Source organism: Pestalotiopsis fici (genome assembly GCF_000516985.1).
Source record: "Pestalotiopsis fici W106-1 unplaced genomic scaffold PFICI_Scf_7, whole genome shotgun sequence".
NCBI classification, from domain to species: domain Eukaryota; kingdom Fungi; phylum Ascomycota; class Sordariomycetes; order Amphisphaeriales; family Sporocadaceae; genus Pestalotiopsis; species Pestalotiopsis fici.
This window is the reverse complement of record NW_006917097.1, coordinates 460244-480545: the sequence shown is the minus strand read 5'-3', so window position 1 is coordinate 480545 and position 20302 is coordinate 460244. Positions and strand designations below refer to the sequence as shown.

The 20302-nt window shown below is 51.7% G+C and overlaps 7 protein-coding genes across 7 annotated transcripts; 4 read left to right on the top strand and 3 right to left on the bottom strand.

Moving 5' to 3' along the window:
• Positions 1-40: 40 nt before the first annotated feature.
• On the top strand, positions 41-2302 carry PFICI_09784 (uncharacterized protein; the record flags this gene model as incomplete). The annotated part of the gene is made up of 3 exons (XM_007838365.1): positions 41-1058; positions 1122-1641; positions 1696-2302. The coding sequence occupies 3 exons, from the start codon at positions 41-43 to the stop codon at positions 2300-2302; spliced, it is 2145 nt and encodes a 714-aa protein (XP_007836556.1).
• Positions 2303-2525: 223 nt separating this feature from the next.
• Positions 2526-3687, bottom strand: PFICI_09783 (tartrate dehydrogenase/decarboxylase; the record flags this gene model as incomplete). The annotated part of the gene is made up of 2 exons (XM_007838364.1): positions 2526-3370; positions 3426-3687. 2 exons carry the CDS (start codon positions 3685-3687, stop codon positions 2526-2528), a joined length of 1107 nt encoding a protein of 368 aa, XP_007836555.1.
• A 1339-nt stretch (positions 3688-5026) lies between these two features.
• On the top strand, positions 5027-7051 carry PFICI_09782 (uncharacterized protein; the record flags this gene model as incomplete). Its single annotated transcript, XM_007838363.1, has 1 exon — positions 5027-7051. The coding sequence occupies one exon, from the start codon at positions 5027-5029 to the stop codon at positions 7049-7051; it is 2025 nt and encodes a 674-aa protein (XP_007836554.1).
• A 581-nt stretch (positions 7052-7632) lies between these two features.
• PFICI_09781 (uncharacterized protein) lies at positions 7633-8117 on the bottom strand (the record flags this gene model as incomplete). Its single annotated transcript, XM_007838362.1, has 3 exons — positions 7633-7714; positions 7825-7942; positions 8024-8117. 3 exons carry the CDS (start codon positions 8115-8117, stop codon positions 7633-7635), a joined length of 294 nt encoding a protein of 97 aa, XP_007836553.1.
• A 5514-nt stretch (positions 8118-13631) lies between these two features.
• Positions 13632-15120, top strand: PFICI_09780 (uncharacterized protein; the record flags this gene model as incomplete). Its single annotated transcript, XM_007838361.1, has 2 exons — positions 13632-14591; positions 14665-15120. 2 exons carry the CDS (start codon positions 13632-13634, stop codon positions 15118-15120), a joined length of 1416 nt encoding a protein of 471 aa, XP_007836552.1.
• Positions 15121-16233: 1113 nt separating this feature from the next.
• Positions 16234-18261, top strand: PFICI_09779 (uncharacterized protein; the record flags this gene model as incomplete). Its single annotated transcript, XM_007838360.1, has 1 exon — positions 16234-18261. One exon carries the CDS (start codon positions 16234-16236, stop codon positions 18259-18261), a length of 2028 nt encoding a protein of 675 aa, XP_007836551.1.
• A 387-nt stretch (positions 18262-18648) lies between these two features.
• Positions 18649-19523, bottom strand: PFICI_09778 (uncharacterized protein; the record flags this gene model as incomplete). Its single annotated transcript, XM_007838359.1, has 3 exons — positions 18649-18935; positions 19040-19384; positions 19466-19523. The coding sequence occupies 3 exons, from the start codon at positions 19521-19523 to the stop codon at positions 18649-18651; spliced, it is 690 nt and encodes a 229-aa protein (XP_007836550.1).
• Between the last annotated feature and the right edge of the window lie 779 nt (positions 19524-20302).

The window sequence follows — 20302 nt, the reverse complement described above, 5'->3', positions numbered from 1 at the left end:
AAGTGGTGGCGCCAAGACTGGGTGACCATTGCTTGTCATCATGAGCGAAACGACGAGTAGCCCCAGATTCGACGGATGGTCGAATCCCAACGACGCAAGAAAGTCTCCAGTCCAGACTCAGCGGCCAGAGAAAAGAAAAAGGACGGAATCCGAGGACCATGTCACGAGAGAATTTGGGCTGATGAGGAACGGCGGCAAGAAGGGCTTGCCTCGCTTCATCGGCAGCGGCAGTGGGATCTACTTCATACGGACCGTATATGATATACTATCGCGAAATGCACGCCCGGTGGACAAGAACAATGTTCGAGGTGATCTTGTCCCGGGCGAAGAAGACGAACTTGTGGAACCTGGGCCAGAACAGATTGAAACCCCCGCTACTCGATCCCGTGCACCATTTTGGCGGCAAGACGAGATAATCGAGGATACAGCGCGAGGTGCGCCGACAGTTAACTTTGACCACTTGGTGCAGTGGACGAAGAGCTACTTTGAGAATTGGCACCCAGCGTACCCATTCCTACACGGACCCGAAGTCTTGCAAACATTTGAGAGGGTCGCATCCGTCGGCATCTCTAATATCAGCGAAGCAGATGCAACCATAGTCCGATCAATGGTATCAATATCCCTAGCCGACTCTCGACAACTTGGCGTACATCAGTCTGCTATTCCCAACAATCTCGTGTTTCTCAATTCTGAGCACATTGCCTCGAGTATAGTTTTCGCGCTTGGGTGTCCTGCCTCTCTGAAGAGCCTACAGGCCGTTTTGTGTGTTCAGCTTTTCCTAGTATCCATGCTCAGATATAACATGGCCTCCAGGCTCGGCGGCGTTATTGTGAGAATGTCATTTCACCTTGGTCTTCACCGATGCCCGGTGCGTTATTCCAACTTCAACAACCACGAAGCGGCCATGCGGAAGCGGATATGGTGGTCTTTATATGGCCTAGAAAGGATCGTCTGCCAATCCCTTGGCCATCCACTAGCTATAGTGGATGATGACTGCGACGTCTGTCTTCCCTTGAACGAATTACACAAGGATTCTCCAGCGGGAGAGTCAGCAGAAGGTAAATAAGGACAACTTGTTATACACGCCAATGTGAAGGTAGCTGACCAACGCCCATGAATAGCCAGACCTCTCCTGTTCATGACACTGATTGCAAAGCATGCTCGCCTCCGCGGACTCATCCTCGAGCTGCGAAACAAGTCCATAGCCGCTCGTCACGATACCGTGGATCGAGCTTTGCATGTGCAATCTGAGCTCGCGAAGTGGGCCAACGAGGTTCAAGAAAAAAGTGAAGGCCGACTAGAATTCGAAGATGAGAATAATGACTCGTCAAACTCAACAAGAATATCACCATTCCAAGGATCTCTCCTAATGATTAAATATCACGAATCCATTATCAACTTGAACCGACCTCTTTTGGCCTCCAATGTCAAGTCACCTGCCTCACGGGCAGCGCTACAATCGTGCATCAGTTCCGCGAGAGCATTGATTGATGCAATTATATCAAACGACCCTCGACAAAAAGGTGCATCCTCCCAGAATATCCTACTCTATCCCTCGATGACTTGGTCCGTCTGGATGGGCTGTTTTGTGCTCACATATGCCGCTCTGGAAGGGGAGACGACGCTTTCCTCGGCGCAAAAGTAAGTTTTCCCGACCGCGTTGGGCATGGGTACGAAGCTGATTGGATTTTCTAGATATGCAAGAAAAGCGTTGTATATTCTCAAGCAGCTTTCGGCTAGGGGTACCGCGTGGCCCGAATCATGCGCTCGTGGAGTCGAGCATCTCGCATCTGCCCTCCAGAGAAAACAAGACGAAGGTTATGAAGTCATCCAAGAAACCCCGGTTAGTCCAACGAATAGCAATGGGCAACAGACACGAGAGGCAGCTATTCGTTCAGATGGTTCATGCAATCGCTCCAATCCCGACTCACAGGGCCAAATTCCATCAGAGAAGGCCGGCGGGACCCCAAACTTGCCTGCCACTCCAACGGCCAGCCAGGATGGACGTCGGTCATCCCAGGTCACATCATTAGGTGGACCAGAATCCCGCTTGCAAGATCGAGCGGGTATCTTTACCTCGCAGAGGCCTTCTCAGTCCAGCGAGCTGCATAGCTTTCAGTCTCGTGTTGGCCTAGGAACAGCACAGTTCACTCCAACTCAAACCCCAATGCCCGTTTCTGACATGCTCCCTGCAATGGATATTTATAGTCAAGAGTGGTTTGATCCTCTCGGACCATTGGACTTTTCCAATTTTGCACAAATTGGGCTGACAGATTCAACCCTCGGTTTTGGATTTTCATGAAGCAGGTCCCCAATGCGCTCTGTTTGTATCCATTAAAATTATAGGGGCACCTATTCCTGACAATACATGCACCTGTGATCCTTCATTATTCGATTTAAATGGCGCAGGCATGTACAGTTAAGCACTCGCAGAATTGGCCGATTTTACGTGAATTGAATCAAATTTCTTTAACTTTGAGGCTTGCTGGTCTTTATACTTGCTACAGGACTTCATGGCCAGGCTTTTATTTGCTCTTGCCGTAAGAGCTCTTAATCTCTTCAATGACGGCGTTCGTCACGTCAACCGTCTTTGCTGTGCCGCCCAAGTCGGCCGTAACGACACCCTTCTCACATACCCGCTCAGTGGCGTCTAGGAGCTTCTTGGCCGCATCTGCTTCACCGAGCCACTCGAGCATCTCAGCGCTCGTCCAGAAGGTAGCCACGGGGTTGGCCACACCCTTGCCGGTAATGTCAAAGGCCGATCCGTGGATGGGCTCAAACATGCTGGGGTTCTGGCGCGTGGGGTCCAAGTTTGACGTCGGAGCGATGCCAATGGAGCCAGCCAGCGCAGCGGCAAGATCGGACAGGATATCGGCGTGCAAGTTGGTGGCGACAATGGTGTCGAGGGACTGGGGCTGGAGGACCATGCGGCACGTCATGGCGTCGACGAGCATCTTGTCCTGGGTCACGTCGGGGAAGTCCTTGGCGACCTCGGCGGCGACCTCGTCCCAGAGCACCATGCCGTTGCGCTGGGCGTTGCTCTTGGTGACCACGGTCAGGAGCTTGCGCGGGCGCTTCTGCGCCGTCTCAAAGGCGAAGCGGATGATGCGCTCCACCGCGTGCCGGGTGAAGATGGACACCTCGGTCGCCGTCTCCCAGGCCTGGCCGCGGTGGGACCGTCCGCCCTGGCCGGCGTACTCGCCCTCGCTGTTCTCGCGGATAATGACCCAGTCCAGCTCGCCGGGCTTGCAGTTGCGCAGCGGCGACTGGGTGCCGCGAAAGACCTTGGTGGGTCGCACGTTGGCATACTGCTGGAATGGCTGGCAAATGGCCAGTCTGAGACCCCAGAGGGAAATGTGGTCGGGAACGTCTGCCAGGTCTGTTAGATGATTAATTCCAAAGAGAGGACGTATAAGTACACTTACCTGGTGCGCCCACAGCGCCGAAAAGGATGGCATCGTGCTTCTTCAGTTGCTCGAGACCGCCATCGGGAATGTACTTGCCCGTCTTCTTGTATGTTTCAGAAGACCAGTCGTAGTGAGTAAAGTCGATATCAAAGGATCCCAAAGTTTCAGACAGAGTCTTGAGGACTGCAATAGCCGCATCCACCACCTCCGGGCCGATACCGTCGGCCGGGATCGAGGCAATGTTGTAAGTTTTGGAAGCTGGGAGAGCCGAGGGCGACATGATTGGGTGGTCAAGCTGTGTCTTGTGACGAAAAGGTGATGATATAACTCAAAAGTCAGGATATAGGAAAATCTTGCCTTTGTCTTTCTCGAACAAGAAGTTTTGATTGGTGCCCTGACTGGGAATACACGTCTTTTTATTTTAAGTTTTGAGTGACAACTTAATGCTCGAAATGGTTCATTCGTCCAAATCTCCAAGATCTTTTGAGATCTTCATATAAACCATAGTATTTCGCCATCCCCGACTTCTGGTGTGGGGGAGCCGGACATGACCAAGTCCGGGGCACAGTCCTGGACTTGCTTTGCCCGCTCTAGACTCCCCGGACAGCATTGGTCCGGGGGGCCCCCAACTTCCAAGGGGGGAACGCTATTTTCTAGTTGATGGGGCCGGCATTGCGTCACGGGAGAAGCGCCAGCTTTGATCTGATTCATCTTGTTCCAAAAACTTCTACTCCATAGCAGCAACGTAAGTGCCACTGCAACTATGGTATTGCAACTAATAATGGGTTTCGGAGAAGGAACACCAAGCTGACTCTCTCCTAAGCAACGACCAAAACATGGTGTGCACGCGGCTGTCAAGTGAGAGAGACCTCGGTTACACCCAAGCTAGCGACAAATCTCAACAACGGCGACTTAAATTCACATCCTCAATTGACATTTGCGTGCGCGAGTCGGACAAGAACCTGGCAGTATGTTGTGCTGACCGTGGAGCCAAAGGAGGGTTGCTTGCGAGTATTGACTGCAGATGGACTCATGGCCTTCTCATTCCAAGAAAGCAACATGCACACGTCTCATTGTAAAGTATAGTATGTTGACTGGTGGAGATCCAAGGCCTCCCGGGGTCTCTATTTCCTACGTACAGCCACTGGATATGCTCCGCAGGTTTGTCACCTGGATTTAGTCGGAAACAGCACGCGCCGTTACCATGGAGTTGAAAGAATGAATTGTCGTCGTGCATGGAATACGTAGATGCTTTTCTCATGTCAGGGTATAATCGACTTCGATCGGATGGAGACTCTCTGAGCTCGAGGTCAAGCTCGGAAGGGAGCCGATCAGCACCTGCCTGATTCGGACAGCTAGATCAACTCCAGCGAGCATTGTCAGGGTTCATAGTGCCAAGGTGCCTTACGGCAACGAAGCGAACAGATGTATCTCAGTGGCACGAATATTTGTGTTGATGCAATTGATTTGCCACTACAGAAGCTCCGAGCTGCTGCTGCCTAAAGGGCGTCATAATTGCAAAGCACCCGAAGAATTCCTTCCCTTTATTGTCACAATCACACATTTCATTGTTTTCCCAATTCCCCTCTGGGCAACTCACCATTGTAGGAGCTGTCGCCATGGGGAGACCCGCGGCGCAAATCATGGCTCCGCGGTCTATTGAGCCGCGGTCCGCCACCAGAACCTCCAAGGCCTTAGGAGCCATCATTCTCTTCTACGGCGCTCTCGTAACGTTGCGCCATGTACCCTGGCCCTTTGGCGTTCCCTCTGATGAGCTGCCCGCCGCTGAGAAATCGCCATATGGATCGTTCCCAGTGGCCGGTGAACCATTCCACTTCATCCCGTGCACAAGTGCCAGTGTCCCGCCGCCGCTGGAAGATGAGAACCCGCTCGAGACTTGGTCATTGTTGTTCGATCCCAACCCCGAACATTGGAGTTGGGGAGCAGCAGCAGCAGCAGAGACGAGCGAGACCGGCCATCCCGAGGATCCCTATGCGGGGCGGGGTATCTACCTCTGCGGCTGGCTCGATGTGCCGATGGACTATACCAACGCGTCGGATCACCGCATCAATCGCCTCGCTGTCACCAAATATCAGGTCTCGGGCCTGGCGCGTTCGGGCGTGGTCTCCAAGAACCCGAACGCTGGCAAGAAGAGCGCGCGGACGCTCGTTGTAGAGCCGGGTGGCCCTGGTGGCCCTGGTACCGGACTGGTGTGGCGAGCCGCTGAGGATTACGGAAGGCGCTTCACGGATGGCAAGTTGGATGTCTTGGGATGGGATCCGCGCGGTGTCAACATCTCCCTCCCGTCCTTTTCATGTTGGCCCTACGACGCTGATCGTGATCGCTGGTCGCTGCGACAGAATCAGTACCGCGAGACCTCGCCATCGCCGCGCGCACAGCTAGAGTTTGCTGATGCACTCTGGGATTCCATATTCCACGGCTGCTGGGAGCGCCTCGGTGATCTGGGGCGCTTCATGGGCACCTCATTCGTCGCCCGTGATCTCGAAGAGATCCGCAAGGTATTGGACGAGGACGAGCTAACCGGCTATCTTGTGAGCTATGGCACGGGCATTGGACAGACATATGCCAACATGTTTCCCGATAGTGTCGGCCGCATCATCCTGGACGGTACCGAATACGTTCGTGACCACCGATTGGTCGGTGGATTTGGTTGGACGGCGCTCGATAATGGAACCGATGCGTGGAACGACGGTTTTCTGGGCGAGTGTGTCAATGCTGGGCCGGAATATTGTGCCCTCGCCAAGCCCAAGGATAACAAACCTGTAACGTTGAACAGCCTCCAAGACAGAATGCAGACACTGCTCGACAAGATCATTGAGCGCCCGATTCCAGGATACACAAAATCGAGCGGGCCTATGCTCGTCACATATTCCAGACTGGTAGAGGCTTTGTACAGTGCCATGTACAACGCCTTTTCTTGGCCAGCACTTGCCAAAATGCTCTTTGAACTTGAGGCAGGCAATTCTACGCTGGCGGCACAATTCTTACAGAATTGGGAGTATGATCCAACAAAACCGTGCCCTTTGGCCCCTGCCATACCACAATCAGACGAGCTCGGAATGATCGTCATCTGCGCCGATTCTTACGATGCGCCCATGCCGGATGGCTTGGACTGGTGGTTGGATCTTTGGGAAGATATGACGAACAGATCCTGGATTGCCGGCAATTCTCGCTTCTACGACGTTTTCCCGTGCCGCCACTTTTCGGACTACTGGCCCAAGCCCGCCGAGGCGTATCGCGGTGATCTCAACCACACCCTCAAGAATCCAGTGCTTCTCATTGCCGAGACGTATGATCCCGCAACCCCATTGAGAAACGGTCGACGCCTTCTTCACGAGATGGGCAAGAATGCTAGACTGATTACGCATCACGGTTATGGCCACTCGTCTCGCGACACCTCTAACTGCACCAATTCCATCGCCAAATCTTTCATCCTCAATGGCACGGTCCCTGAAGACTCCGAGACGCAATGTTATGCCAATGAAAAACCCTATCTATATGGCGTCAAATCAGCCGAGGCAGGATCGTTGGTCACGGGCTCGGAAACTGAAGAGCCATGGGACCCTGTTGTGGACTGGCGTGAGCACCAAAAGATGATGCAGAGCTTTGGAAGACGAATGTAATTGCATTATCTTTCAGGGCTCATCTCTTTGGATAGTAAAAACTTATGAAACGCGGAAATAAAATTGAGCATATGACACCATTGTAGGTTTTAGCATGGACTCGATACATCGATTTACAGGCAGAAAAAGAGCAACAAAAATAGGAAACAAATCATTTTCAAAACACCAATATTTCGTATTAATTATCCAAAGAATTGTCTGAAGTTTTATATGGATGGCAGCAGGCGCATAAGAGTTGAGGCCAGGGAGTAAATTAAGCCTTTTTGAAGAACTCATTTTGCGAAGCCCGTGGTATCTGTACCCCCTATACGACCAGGAGGCACGGCCGAGGTTTGCTTAAAGATTCTGCAAGTTCCCAATCCATAGTTTTTTGTTTTCTCTTGTCACCAAAATCAAGCCGAATAGCCACACACTCATGAGGGAAATGACTCCTGGGGGGTTGAGGCTGAGAAAGGTATATCGCAGCACCCCAGCACCATGATCCGGACCCGACTTCCAAGCACAGATGGACGCAAAAATTGTCGGTTCCCCCCAATGTCATGATTCCCTCATGCTATCATGATTTGTTATGGTCAGCCCGTCTAGTTGGCGCAGTTGGCAGCAGCCGCGTTGGCGTTGGCGTTGGCGGCGTTGGCGGCACCACCAGTGTTACCCTTGTGGTGACTATATGATTTCCCAAAGCGTCAGTTTACTTTCGATTGCAACGATGCAAGTAGATTTAGGGGGAAAGAAGATGCGGAAACTATCTTCTTTCGTTTTTCTCTGAAACTTACCGAGCAGTGATGCAAGCAGCGTCAGTGGCAGCAGCAGCCGCGGCGTTGTTGGCAGCGTTGGCATTGGCGTTGGCGTTGGCGGCATTGGCGTTGGCATTGGTGTTGGCAGCAGCAGCGGCTGAGTATATAATGTTAGTTTTCTTGTCCCCTTTGACTCAAAAGCCAGCAAAAATAGCTCGGGTGGATTTTCTAAACTCACCTCCCTTGCCACCGGTGTTACCCTTGTGGTGACGGGGCTCAATAGCGACAGCGCTGACCGAGGCGACGAGAAGAAGGATGGAGAAGAACTTCATTTTGGCGGTTTTTGTGGTGTTTTGAAAATGTAATAAAATATTACTTTGTTGTGTTGAAAAAGTTGATAGTAATGAATGTACAAAGACAAACAGACAGATGGACCAGCCAAAGAATTGAAGTTGCAAAGAGATGATGGAAGAGATGAGAATGATCTGATGGATAGAGAGAGGAAGGAAAAGAAGCTGATGCAGGAGAAGATTAGACTCTTATATACACAATTTGTCGAGTCTTTGAAGGGAGGAGGCAGTTCAAGGTGTTGGAGCCGCAAACCCGCTTAGGCAGGCACAGAGAGTGAGTATAGACGACAGCCATCATCTGAAGCGAGGCTATAGACCCAACCACAATGGCACAGACCAGAGAACATCTTTTCATCCCATACTCTTACAAACCCATGTGCCAAGACCACGACCAAACATCTATTTCCAGTGCGCGATGCCCGTGGAAGGTTTTGGCGACGTCTCACTCTTGGATCTGAGGCAGATCATCCCATGTCGATATGCGGGCTTTGAGGTTTCAAGCCTGGGTGTCTTCTGGGGGGGGTCTGTTCCGGGGGTGTCTTTTTGGGGTGCAGCGGCCGGGGACTTGGGCCTACTCTTCAGTGGATATACGAATGCTGATTGGCCTTGTCGGCGCTGGCAGTCCGGGTACAGCGAAGCTTGGTTCAGCGCCAAGCTTTCTGACGCAGGTCCTCTTAGCTTCTAACCCGGATTTATCTGCACCTCTAGTCGCCCGTTATTCTTTTTCTTTTTCTTTCCCCGCAAAGTATTCCGTAATGCTTTTCCTCGTGATTGGCTTCCTGTCTTTTTCCCTTCGCCTGTCCTTTTTGAAACTTTACCCCGGATACTCAAAACTACACCTTTTCTTGTTTGGCGAGCCGCATGTGTCCGTCACCTTGACAAGCATTGCAGCCATGAAAAGCCCAACCGTTGATAGTCCCCCAGCGCCGAAAAGGTGGGACCATGGTCGTGTCTCATCCAGTGTCATGGAGCGGAGTCGAGGCGCCCAAATGCCGCAGCAACAACGACTCTTTATTCGCTCTGCTAAACTTAAGAATTAGAATAAGCTATATCCCTCCGGAGAACAGGGTCTTTAGGGATTATAGTTGGGTGGGTCTGTAGTCAAGGCGATATGTACTGTCGGCGGGAACTCAAACTATGATCTAGATCACATGCATGTCAGGCAAGTAGGTGAACACATAGACATTTGCACAAAATCCTGTGCCCAGAGTCTTGTCCTTTGGCGATCATGAACATGTATTGCTTGTCTAGATGCCTTCCCGGGTAGTCTTGTCAACGAGATAATGTCCATGTACTATATGCCTTCATGAACATAAGATCAGAGCCATCAATCAGATCGATACCCGCTGCAGTCAAGACTGTGATCTTCCTTGGTGCGCTAAGCCACTCTGAAATACACAGTATATATGCAATGGGAATATCGCCGTGTTTGATAGGCAACATGGTGACATACCGTCAAGCCAATCAAGCAAGCCATTATTTTCGTTCCCTTGTTTTGTGGGGAATATTGTCGCTTCGCAGTCGGAGACTACAGGTCGGCTTCTTTTGAATCAAAGCCCGAAAGGAATACCTGCAAGACGTCAAGAGTCTCAATCACCTTGAAAACTCCAAAGTAGGTCTAATCAAGTCCTATGCGTTTCGATGCATGGCTATGCGGCTCCAGACTTGTGCAACGATCCCCTCACCTGCCTGATTGACATGAACTGCGAGCGCCTCTTCTGCGCATTTCGCAACATCTCGTTATTCGTCCCAAACCTCCAATGTTGCTATTCTTGTCGTGCGGAATCGCAACTTGGACTGGGGCTGAAGTCCTTGTGCTTGTCAAGACTTGAGATGAACATTGATCACTGGCAAGGCAGAAACGTGACCCTGCAGAGAAGATGCTCTGAGCTCTGCACAGTGTGATACGTGCCTTGGAATCCTCCCAATCCAAAAATTTGATCATCTCAACTTCTTGAAACTGCGATTCTATTTGCTATACAGTAGCGGGTCTTCCTTTTGACATCCCCAGCAAAATACGCGAGGTTTCGCCGTTCCACATTATTGACTTTTCTTTTTGCAATCGCAAACTCGATTTAGCATCAATGCGACGTAGACAGGGGTCTCGGACCCAAAGTGTTAGGCCAGCAAGACGAAATGAAACATGATGAATTATTGCGGGTTACGGTAACCGCGGGCTTCCTCTCCTTTCTCAGGTTGGCTATTTTGCTTTCCTGCGTAAATGTGCAGTAGACAATTTCATTTCCTCGCCTATTCCTCTATCTGTTGGATGACCAGCATCATCTTGTGCAGCCATCCGCGCCGAGGAATTCTTCGCTCCGCAAACTTTTCTCTGCACTGCCTGTCAAGTCCGCTCGTCATTATGTGCAATTCTCGAGCAGCGCCAGCACCATGTCCAGCATGCCGCTCGACAGCTTCATGTTGCTCAGACAACACGACTGGCTTTTTTCAATAGTTGAAATTTGCCAATGCTTTCAATGAGGAATCCTGGAATGCCTTTTTCTCACTCGCCTCAACACTTTGATAGCAGCGCGAGAGTAGAAGCGCCAGAACCCGGCCTTGATGATGCGTTTCTTCCTCTCTCTTCCCCCAAAAATATTGACATGCAAAGATCATTGGGCAAAATTCTCTGCTGACATGAGGGATGTGCCGATACAACTTTGGCCCATTGTACTAGGAACAGCGTCCCAGACAACGAAAGATCCCGCAATGCACCAGCGAGGCGTTGCCACGCTGTAAGCTTGGGTTCTCTGACGGCGCCTTCAGTCTGACAAAGACGTGTGGCCGTCGCCGGTCATTGTCGCCTCTCTCGCATTGCCCGTTGTCGTCCCGCCTCTCGAGTACAGATCCGGATATGCCACTTGTGGCTAAGACGATGAAGGTCGTCATCTCCCAAAAAGGGGGAAAAGGGAATCGGGGGGTATCGTCTGTGTTTTCTGACGTGTGATGACAAATGACAAATCACGGGTGGTGGTGCCCCGAATGGCTTCAGCCGCATCCTGTATGCCAAACAAAAAGTTGCTGGCGGAGGTGTATGTGCACCATCAACCATTGGTGTAAATAGTGGCGATGTACATCACGACATATAGCGGCACAAATTCCGCCCTTTGCCCACTGGTCCTTTGCCGTCGCGTTGCAGCCATGAGGTATGCACTTACATTATACATCGCGTGGCATGCCGGTGGGATTGGGCAAGAAATGCAATGTCTCGTGACATTTTCAGGAACGGCATTCACTTGGTGCGTCGGAGCCCGGCCCAGCATGTCAGCGAAAGGGGCCAATTTATGTTTTGGAACGCCGGCAGACCGAGATTCCCACACTGCATTCCTCCATCTGGGTGGCAGAGATTTTGTTTTTCATTTCCTGCTGCAGGTACGACATTACTGTCGGGACCGACAAGTTGCCAAGCTTGAAAGATCAAAAATAGACGAGATTATCGGCCAAAAGAAAGAAACCCACTGGCAATTAGGTAATGCAAGTTGCCTAATGTGCCCTTCTAGGTACTATTGGACATTTTGAATGCAATGCTAGTAAAATCACACTGCCGAATTATTATACGGTAATTCTGTTGCCTACCTGGGTTGGATGGATCTACCCGTCTGTACCTTGACCTCTCAGTTCATGCCGCGGCCGCTAATCGACTGCGATCCTGGCACTATTTGTTCAGCGGGGGCATTGGATAATCATGAGCTCATGATCATGTTGTCACGGCCCAAGCAGCTGGGTCGCGCATCTTTCTATAACTGTTTGCTTCTTTTCTTAATGCCAAGATGTGTACCAGATCCTCGGACTCGCCCCACGATGGTTCAGCCAGTTGCTCTCGTATGCACTCGCACCTCTTTGAACATGGCAAGGATTGAATTGATGCTTGTCAAAGATTTCTACAGCGGATGAGCCTGGGAGCAACGGCAGATCCACAGCCCCCTGTCAAGTCCCGTGTCTCCCACCGTCCACCAAGCAGTGTTGTACGACTTACTATGGGCGTCGCATATTGGATGCGCGCGGCCTGCTAATGCTGGACTGCCTTTTGGAGGCGCTGGAATGACAAACCTTAGTAACACAGAAAGAACATGGACGGGACATTAGCAACGACGCGCTGCGTTCCTGTTATGGCTACGCCGGTTACCACATTGGGATTGTCATTATAATGCTTACGTAGCATTGCATCTCGAGCTAATTGAAATTTCACATTGGCGGCCCCCAAAATGCAAATTACAGCAAGCCAGAATTCCCGACCAGGCGGATCGGCACTCCTCCCTGTGGGCCTGTGGGCTTCTTGGGCTTGGGGCGTGCATCACTTGTTCCAACGTCGATCCAGTCTGTTTGTTGAAAAAAAGACTATACTATACTGACCCATTCTGCCTCGTCTGATTTATTCAATCCGGCCATGGCTTTATTATTCTGCTGCCTGTCTACCGAGTGTGAGGCTGTGTATACTATCCATGCGCAGAGCGTATGGAATAAGCGTTATAATCCGATGTCAAGCTTCTGGCCAGGTCGTGCCATCAGGAGCAAGGCATCAGCCATCTCCCAGCTTGGCGGCGCTCGCTTACGGGTCCTAAATCTTGGTCCCAAAAACGGAACAAGATCCAACGGCCCCCAATCGTAAGGGACACCGCATATCGATCTCACAGTTCTCATCCATCCTCGCAGAGAGAGTGTGGGACCCTGTGTGCATACCTGACATCCCGTTGTCAGAGTTTTCAACACGGCTCACGCTATTTGTGTAATATTCTTTGCATCTGACGGTACGCGATGTCGAGAGGATATGGCAAATTCTTTTTTTTTTTTTTTTTTTTTGAAAGGACCCCCAGGTGGTCTTTGGCGCAAGCATTTGAAACGCTCAAGGGTCCTCGAAGACGGACTCCGATAATGGTATACCGGAGCACTAAAGAACCCGGCAAGGAATCCTATGCTATCTAGGTAATTGTCTCTTGCAGCACAACGGTCCATAATGCCCTTGCACCCTTGCACATGCAGGCTTGTGGTACCATTCGCCATTTGCGTATAAGGGAAGATCTTGGTACATGGCACTCGGTTACTGACCAGTGGGGAATGTATAGGGCTGATTAGCTAACAGCGCAGGAACACCACAGCCATGGGACAGCCGAAAGAACAGGTCATACTACCAGGTTATTTCTTTCTTTTGTTTCTTTAGGTATGGCAGTGCGCCTTGGAGTTCATCCCTGTAGCTTGCAAGAGCTGCTTGCTCATATACCTCGGCGCTGTCAATGCAACATGTCGTCCTTGCGAGTATGAATCTCTCATGTCTATGTCACAAGAGGCTGTTTGATGGGGCCAATCCCAGACGGTTATAGAAACATTATTTTACCTTTCAAGTCAACTTGACATCGCATCAAGAGTCATCCGATCTGAATCCTTTTTGTCTGCGGCAGGAAGATTAGTATACTTGTCCACCGAACAGTACCTCATACTGTATTCACCAAGGAGAAAGATCGGCCAAGACATACTGGTCATGGTATTACTTAAGTTACCATGGAGGCCTTCAAATCATCGCCGTCTTTAAAGACGGAGCCGGATAATGATGAATATAGTCAAGGCTCCACGAAAACCCCTAATCGCCGTCAATCGCGACCCAGCCTCGAAAAGAACATGGACGAACGAATCTCGACCATACGCGTAGCCATTATCGGCGGTGGCCTGGCTGGAGCGGTCCTTGCCCGTGGGCTCCTACGCTACTCCCATATAGCAGTGGACTTGTACGAGGCTCGTCCGTCATGCAGAGAAGAGCGGCCAAGCATGGATCTGAGTCCGCTCTCGCAGGTCATTCTCCATGCCATTGACCCATCCATGGACGATTGTCTCGGTCGTGCTGGTGCTGTATACACGACCTCGGAAGTACGCATAGCTACGGGGTCCCTCGCCGGGCAACGACTACACGTCAACGACCAATTCACCAATGGCAACAGAACTGTAGGGCGCCAGGCCCTCCTTTCCGAAATCTTGTCTGGCATTCCCCCGCGCATGGTTCACCTCAACGCCAAAGTCACTTCCATCTCCCAGTCATCGCCGGGTCCCGGCCTTACTCTCGCGTTCTCGGACGGATCCCAGAAGAAGTATGATGTAGTCATTGGTGCCGACGGGGTCCGCGGCCTGACACGAAACTACATCGTCGGTCCCGACGACCCAACGCAAACTCCAAAGCCGTCAGGTCTTTGGACTCTTCCTATCAAGGTGCCCACAGACAAAGCTAGACAAATGATTGAGTCCGAGGTGCTGGATCCGAGAAATCCACGACAGATCACATGGGTCGGAGACGGCACAATGATGCAGCACGGTCTCATGAGCAACGGAAGAGAGGTGCAAGTTACCACGGCTGCAATCCACCAAGGTTCCACAGAAGAGTCTTCGTCGTGGGTCAAGCTATTCACACCAAGCGAGTACCAGCAGATCTTCTCGAGCAGTCAAAGTTTGCCCTGCCAAGGGATAGTCAAGGTACGTTGGTGGGCAAAAGCCCCGAGGCCCCAAGTCGCGGGAGTAATATGAAGAACTGACCAGAATTCTATAGCTGGTCCAAAGTATATACACAATTTCCATTGCAGCCTTTTGTCACATGCAGTACCTACCGACTCGAACCTATGCTTCCCGCAACGCCTGCCTCATTGACGGCGCCGCCCACGGCAGCTCCTCGTCCGCCTCTCTCTACTGCCCCTCGAACACCGCCCTGGAGGAGGCGCTGATCCTGTCGACGCTGCTGGGCCGGACAACGTCGCGCGCACATGTGGCCGCGGCCCTGCGCGCGTACGACGAGGTCTGCCGGCCGCGGGCCGAGCTGGTGATGCGCACCTCGGCCGATATTGGCATGTTGCTGAGCGGTTGCGGCCCTGGCGTCGGACTCGACCCCGGTCGGCTGGCCGAGGCGTTGGAGCAGGCCTTTGGCATGATTGAGGGCCTGGATATCAAGGCTTACTGCATCATGGCGATTGAGATTATGGATCGTTTGTCGCATGCGAAGTTTCATTGATGATTTATCAATGTTGATGCTATGGGTCATCTAGAGCCTTCTTTTTTGGGGACTTATTTGAGTGGATTCTATTTCATTCACTCTCTTTTCTCATGTTCTTATTATTTATAGGCTGGAATGGAGTTTGGTGCCGGGCAAAAGCTAGTGCGCGACGCTGATGTTGAGCATTTTCACCTGAACGAACTTATGTACATCTAAAAAAGACTTTTCCGCATTACTTGTTTGCGTATGACTAGAACTGAGAGAGACTGAGGAAGCCGTAGAAACTTCGAGAGACACAGACTTCTGTAGAGCTAACAAAGATTCTTTCAATCAATCCGCAATCTTCCATCTGTGTTACATCAGCCAAACGGTTTTTGATAGCTTGAAGCTGCATGTCTAATAATGTAACCTAGGCAGTTGCAAAGGCTGGCCTCTAGTCAACAGCTAATCAGAGAAACAAGGGCAGGAATCTACTAGGCAGAGACAAGGGAAAACCATAAGGCGCTAGGTTAGCTAACATGAAGACTGCCAATGTATTGAATGCCTAGAACTTGTTGCCCTTTTCATGCGACAAACAATAAACCAAGCACACTGGTCTCGGGGGATAACGATTGTTAGACACTGATGCCTTCTTTTTCTTGTTGAGAACAAAAAAGAAATATGAGAAAAAGGCCTCAAGACAAACTAGAAGCTGGGCCCTTCACCGGCACCAAAAAGGGTTCGCCGGTTGCTGCGCCTGGCGGGAATGAGTCAAGCGGCACTTCAACTGTGGTCAGTGCATTATAGGCCTCTGCTAGCGCTGCTTCATTATACCCTTAGGCAAGCGAAAATGGTGATGTTGAGTGCCAATATATAATCTTCTTCATTTTCCAATCTCCTTCAAACAATTCATATCCTTCAAGCAATTCATTCTCCGTCCATCTCTACACACTTCAATCTTCACATCAGCAGGTCGTGCAAGGTCGTCATCGCTTGCGGCTGCTCTTTGGCATGGATCTGGCCCCCATCCTCCACTAATACCCATCATCCTTCAGGGCGACCAAGACGAACCACTTTGTACAAACAGCAGTGTTGGTCCTCTGATCACTTGAAAATAGATTCCCTGGGTGTCCTTTCTACACGACCGCAAAGATGGTTCATGATGTCCAAACCCTGCTTCGCTCTCAGAGGCTGTTGCAAGACATTAGCGAGCTCCGCCGCAAGCCGTATCCCAACATCGACGTTCACATCAACGATGAGGACTTGACGAAATTTTGCCTCATCCTTTCACCTCCGCGATGGGATAAAATGCATCTGACTGTGGATCGCTTGCAAAACTTCCCTCTGAGTCCTCCGAGAATCAAGATGGATTCGAGGGTTATCCATCCCAACGTGTTCGGCAATTACATCTGCGCGTCCATCCTCAACACAAGCGAGGGCTACACGCCGGCGTATACCTTGAAGAGCATCGCCATTCAACTTCTCAGCTTCTTTGGTAGTGAGACAATCGAGCAGGTTGGAACTGGAGAAGAAGTCGATCTCAACCACTACCGCACACAGCGGACCCCAAAGAATATGGCGATTCGAGGCGCTGGAGATGACAACTTTTGTTGCAGTGCATGCAAGTTCGGCCCAGACAGCCCCAAGGAACTTGGGAAAAGATACGTTCCTGGAGCCGTCTATGTTCAAGAGCCTACTCCTTCAAAGCAGGGACGAAGGAGTCGAAGGTCAAAGGTGTTGAACGATAGTGCCTCTACGGAGAGTGGATCGAGCACACCTCGACCGCCTCAGTCGTCAGCACAGAACATACTCGCCAAATACACTGGTGCTGTGGTCTTACCTGTCGACACCATTCCAAACGAGATTCTCCTCAATATCCTCTACCAGGTCGAGGAGTTTGAGGATTTAGTCAATCTAGCGTATGCTTGGCCTCGAGTAAGCCAGGTCATTACGGAATTCGACGTCATGCGCCAGCGCGAATTGCAGTGCTTCGTTCAGAAGAAGACCTACCACGATGCCAATCTAGGCGTGGGTATCGCGGCAAACACCAAGAGTATCCGGTCCGAGTTCGACCTGATATCTTACGAAGCCTACAACGACCTCAAAGTACGGGAATCAATCCACCACGTTCAATTTGACTGGTGGCTGCCCTTGCCCATCTCGAGGCCTCACTGGGCACGGGTCCGCGGCCATGCCCGCGAGACACTGCAGTATCTGAAGACTGGAGGCTGTGTCAAGTACGAGAGGCCTACAGACGCCGACGTCATCTACCAGTTCATGACTGACATTGTCGTCAAACTAAATAATGTCCGCGCCATCTACGATGATCCCAAGTCGACATTGACCCACGCCTCGGACAAGGCCATTGAGTCATACTTTCACCTCTTCCACCTCCTGGTTTGCCTCGCCACTGAGGACCCCTCCATCGTCCGGTCCGCCAACCGTCTCCTCGCGTCTTTCCGGGACGGCAACCGCTCCAAGACGGCCGCTCCGAACCTCGGCCATCTGATCGTGGCCCTGCTCATCAGCGACGTGGAAGTCACCCCGGAGCTGCGCAAGGCCATAGTCACCGAGGCCATTGTTCGCAACGTCGTGTGGACGCTGCAACAACACCCCGAGCTGGCCTACCGCGAGCCCGACGCCGTCTCGGCCTACCGTCTGGACCAGACCTTTGCGGCGTCGCGCACATCGTACCGGCTCCTCATGTTCTCGGAGCTCTTTCGGCGCACCGCGCGCCCGGACCACGGCCGTCCGCTGGCCGAGATTCGCGAGGAGCTGTTTGACCGCCACGGCGGCCCGCCTCCGGGTGCCGTGAGCCATGTCGCGGCCGAGGTGCGACGGCTGCACGGCGTGAGCGATTTCGCCCAGTTCATGCGCGAGATGGGATTCGAGAGTATCCCGACGGCGGCCAATTTCACCCGGTTCCTGCGCCGCACGCTCGACGACAGCGTCGCGGCCGGCTATTCCAGCGAACCTCTCTCGCAGAGCCAGGCCCTAGTCCTACGGCTCGGCTGGTGGGAGCCCAATGTCGGCATCCGACCGGAGCTCCGTGCCAACTTTATGAAATGGGTCCGAGAGGATGGTACCTTGCACCTCCCGAGGGTCAAAGCCAAGGGACACAACTTCTTTCCCTCGAGACAGAGACAGAATGGGCGTGGCGCTGGAAAGGGCCGGAGATAGAGCTCCACGTCGTTATGCTGCTTTGGTCGAGTGATTGCCACTAATGTAAAAATTACGAATGGCTTCAGTACAAGCCCGCTTGGTGATAGAGCCTGGATTGTACATAGAAAAGCCCAATACTTTGGAGACAGGTATTCCCATATCTACGATTGGACTGGAAGAATTGTCCAGTTAGAATAGAGAATCAAACTCATTGGATTACCGTTCCTGCATACCTGCACTTTAACATTACTTTCAAAGGTTTCATCCATAAATTTATTCAAACATGACACTCGGTGAATGCATGCCATCTCAAGCTCTCTAATCTCGTGCCGTGTCGAACAACACGCTCATTGCTGACACAAGGTCGACACACATCCAACACCATCTCGTGCCTCACGGCCGTATTTAACAAGTAAAAACGCTAGGCCCGGCCGGCTGATAAGCTTTGCCACCGTTGCTATAAATGTTGATGAGCAGGCCGGGGTCATCGGCACTGTAGGCGCCGGGGAACGACACGAGGTCCGACGGCGTCTTGCTGCCAGAGCCGCCCGTGATGCTCAGCTGCGCACACGACAGATAGAATTGCGCGCCGCCCTTTGTGGATGCCGAGTGCAGCGCCACGTGCTCGACGCGGAACAGGTACTGGCCGTCGGCGAGACACGACGGGATCGTGAAGCTGACTTGGGTTTTGCCTGTAATTCTTCTTGGTTAATAGGTCTCCTTTTGGGTCATGTGTGAAGAGCCTGCTTTCAACTTGTCGTCTGGGATACATCTTGTAGTAGGGGTCAGGTTTTACCTTCAGAGGGCCAAGTGTACTGGCTGCCCGAGACAGCCACCGCGTCTTGGTAGACCTTGAACCACACAGCGCCCGAGCCGTCCCAGTTGGCAACATCAGTGCCCGAGGGCGCCTTGGCCATGTAGGCCGACAGAGAGCCTTGATGATAGATGCTCGGGGCCACGACCCAGGTAATGGTGCCTCCGGCCTTGAAGTTTTGCGTCACGGCGCCCTCGTTGCCCGCGGCGAGCTGGTAGCAGCGTATGGCCTCGGATGTCACGTCGGTAACGGGCCCATTATTTTGCCAGTTGGCCGTCTTGCGCGCCGAGGTCCAGTCCTCTGTTCCAGACAGTTTTGGGAACGTATCTGTGTGGCAAATCATTCATGTTAGCAACTCTGCCATGTAAACGCTCAGAGACAGTCACTCGGGTTGGCGCATTGTCTTACAGTGAGGAGCTGCTGTGGCCGCTGTGATGAACGCGGAAAATATAACACTGTGCTTCATTTTGCCTTGAGTCGTATCGATTTGATTTACTGGCTACTCCCCAAGTTCTTCTAGTCGGCCCAGGGTAATTCGCAATTCGTGGTCCATGAATAAGGACATCTCTTTTATCTTATACCCAAGCCCGGAAAAGGTATTCGAATGACACCACCGACCGCTGTCGGTAGTTGCAACGCATTGCTTGGCTCCATCTTGGCGGCAGATGTGTTCCCAGGTTATTGTTGTTGGTGATATTACCGGCTAAAATGCTCCCCCAATTAGGACTCCTGCTGGGGTTTCTCTATGTTCCGAAATGGGAAGTGCGGATCGACAGGGCCAGCGTAATATGTTTATAGATCGGAAGAGACTTACTTGGGGGACATTCCTGCATTGCAGCAGGGAATTTTAGGGCAAGCTGGATCACCTGGGTACGATTGATGGAATGGCGAGGCCATCTACGATATACTAGTCAGCTGTACATGCGATACACATGGCCTACCTGCATAACCGGCAGGCTTTCGTTGCTCATGATCATGTCGTCAATCTCTCACCTCATGTTTCGCTTCTGAAAGTCTCATTATGTAGGTCTACGACCATGACAAGATTTGCAAGCCCTTCCCATCTTCATCATTAGTTAGACAATGTAGACGGCATTGCAATCTTACAGGTCGCGTGATGTCGTGGGCGCAAACAGGTAACCATCTACCTAGATTAGGATATAAGGGTAGTCCCGTTGGTAACTTCAAGTGACTGTGCTATAGATGCAGATGACATGTAATCGGTCCGTCCACGTCTGTCCTCGG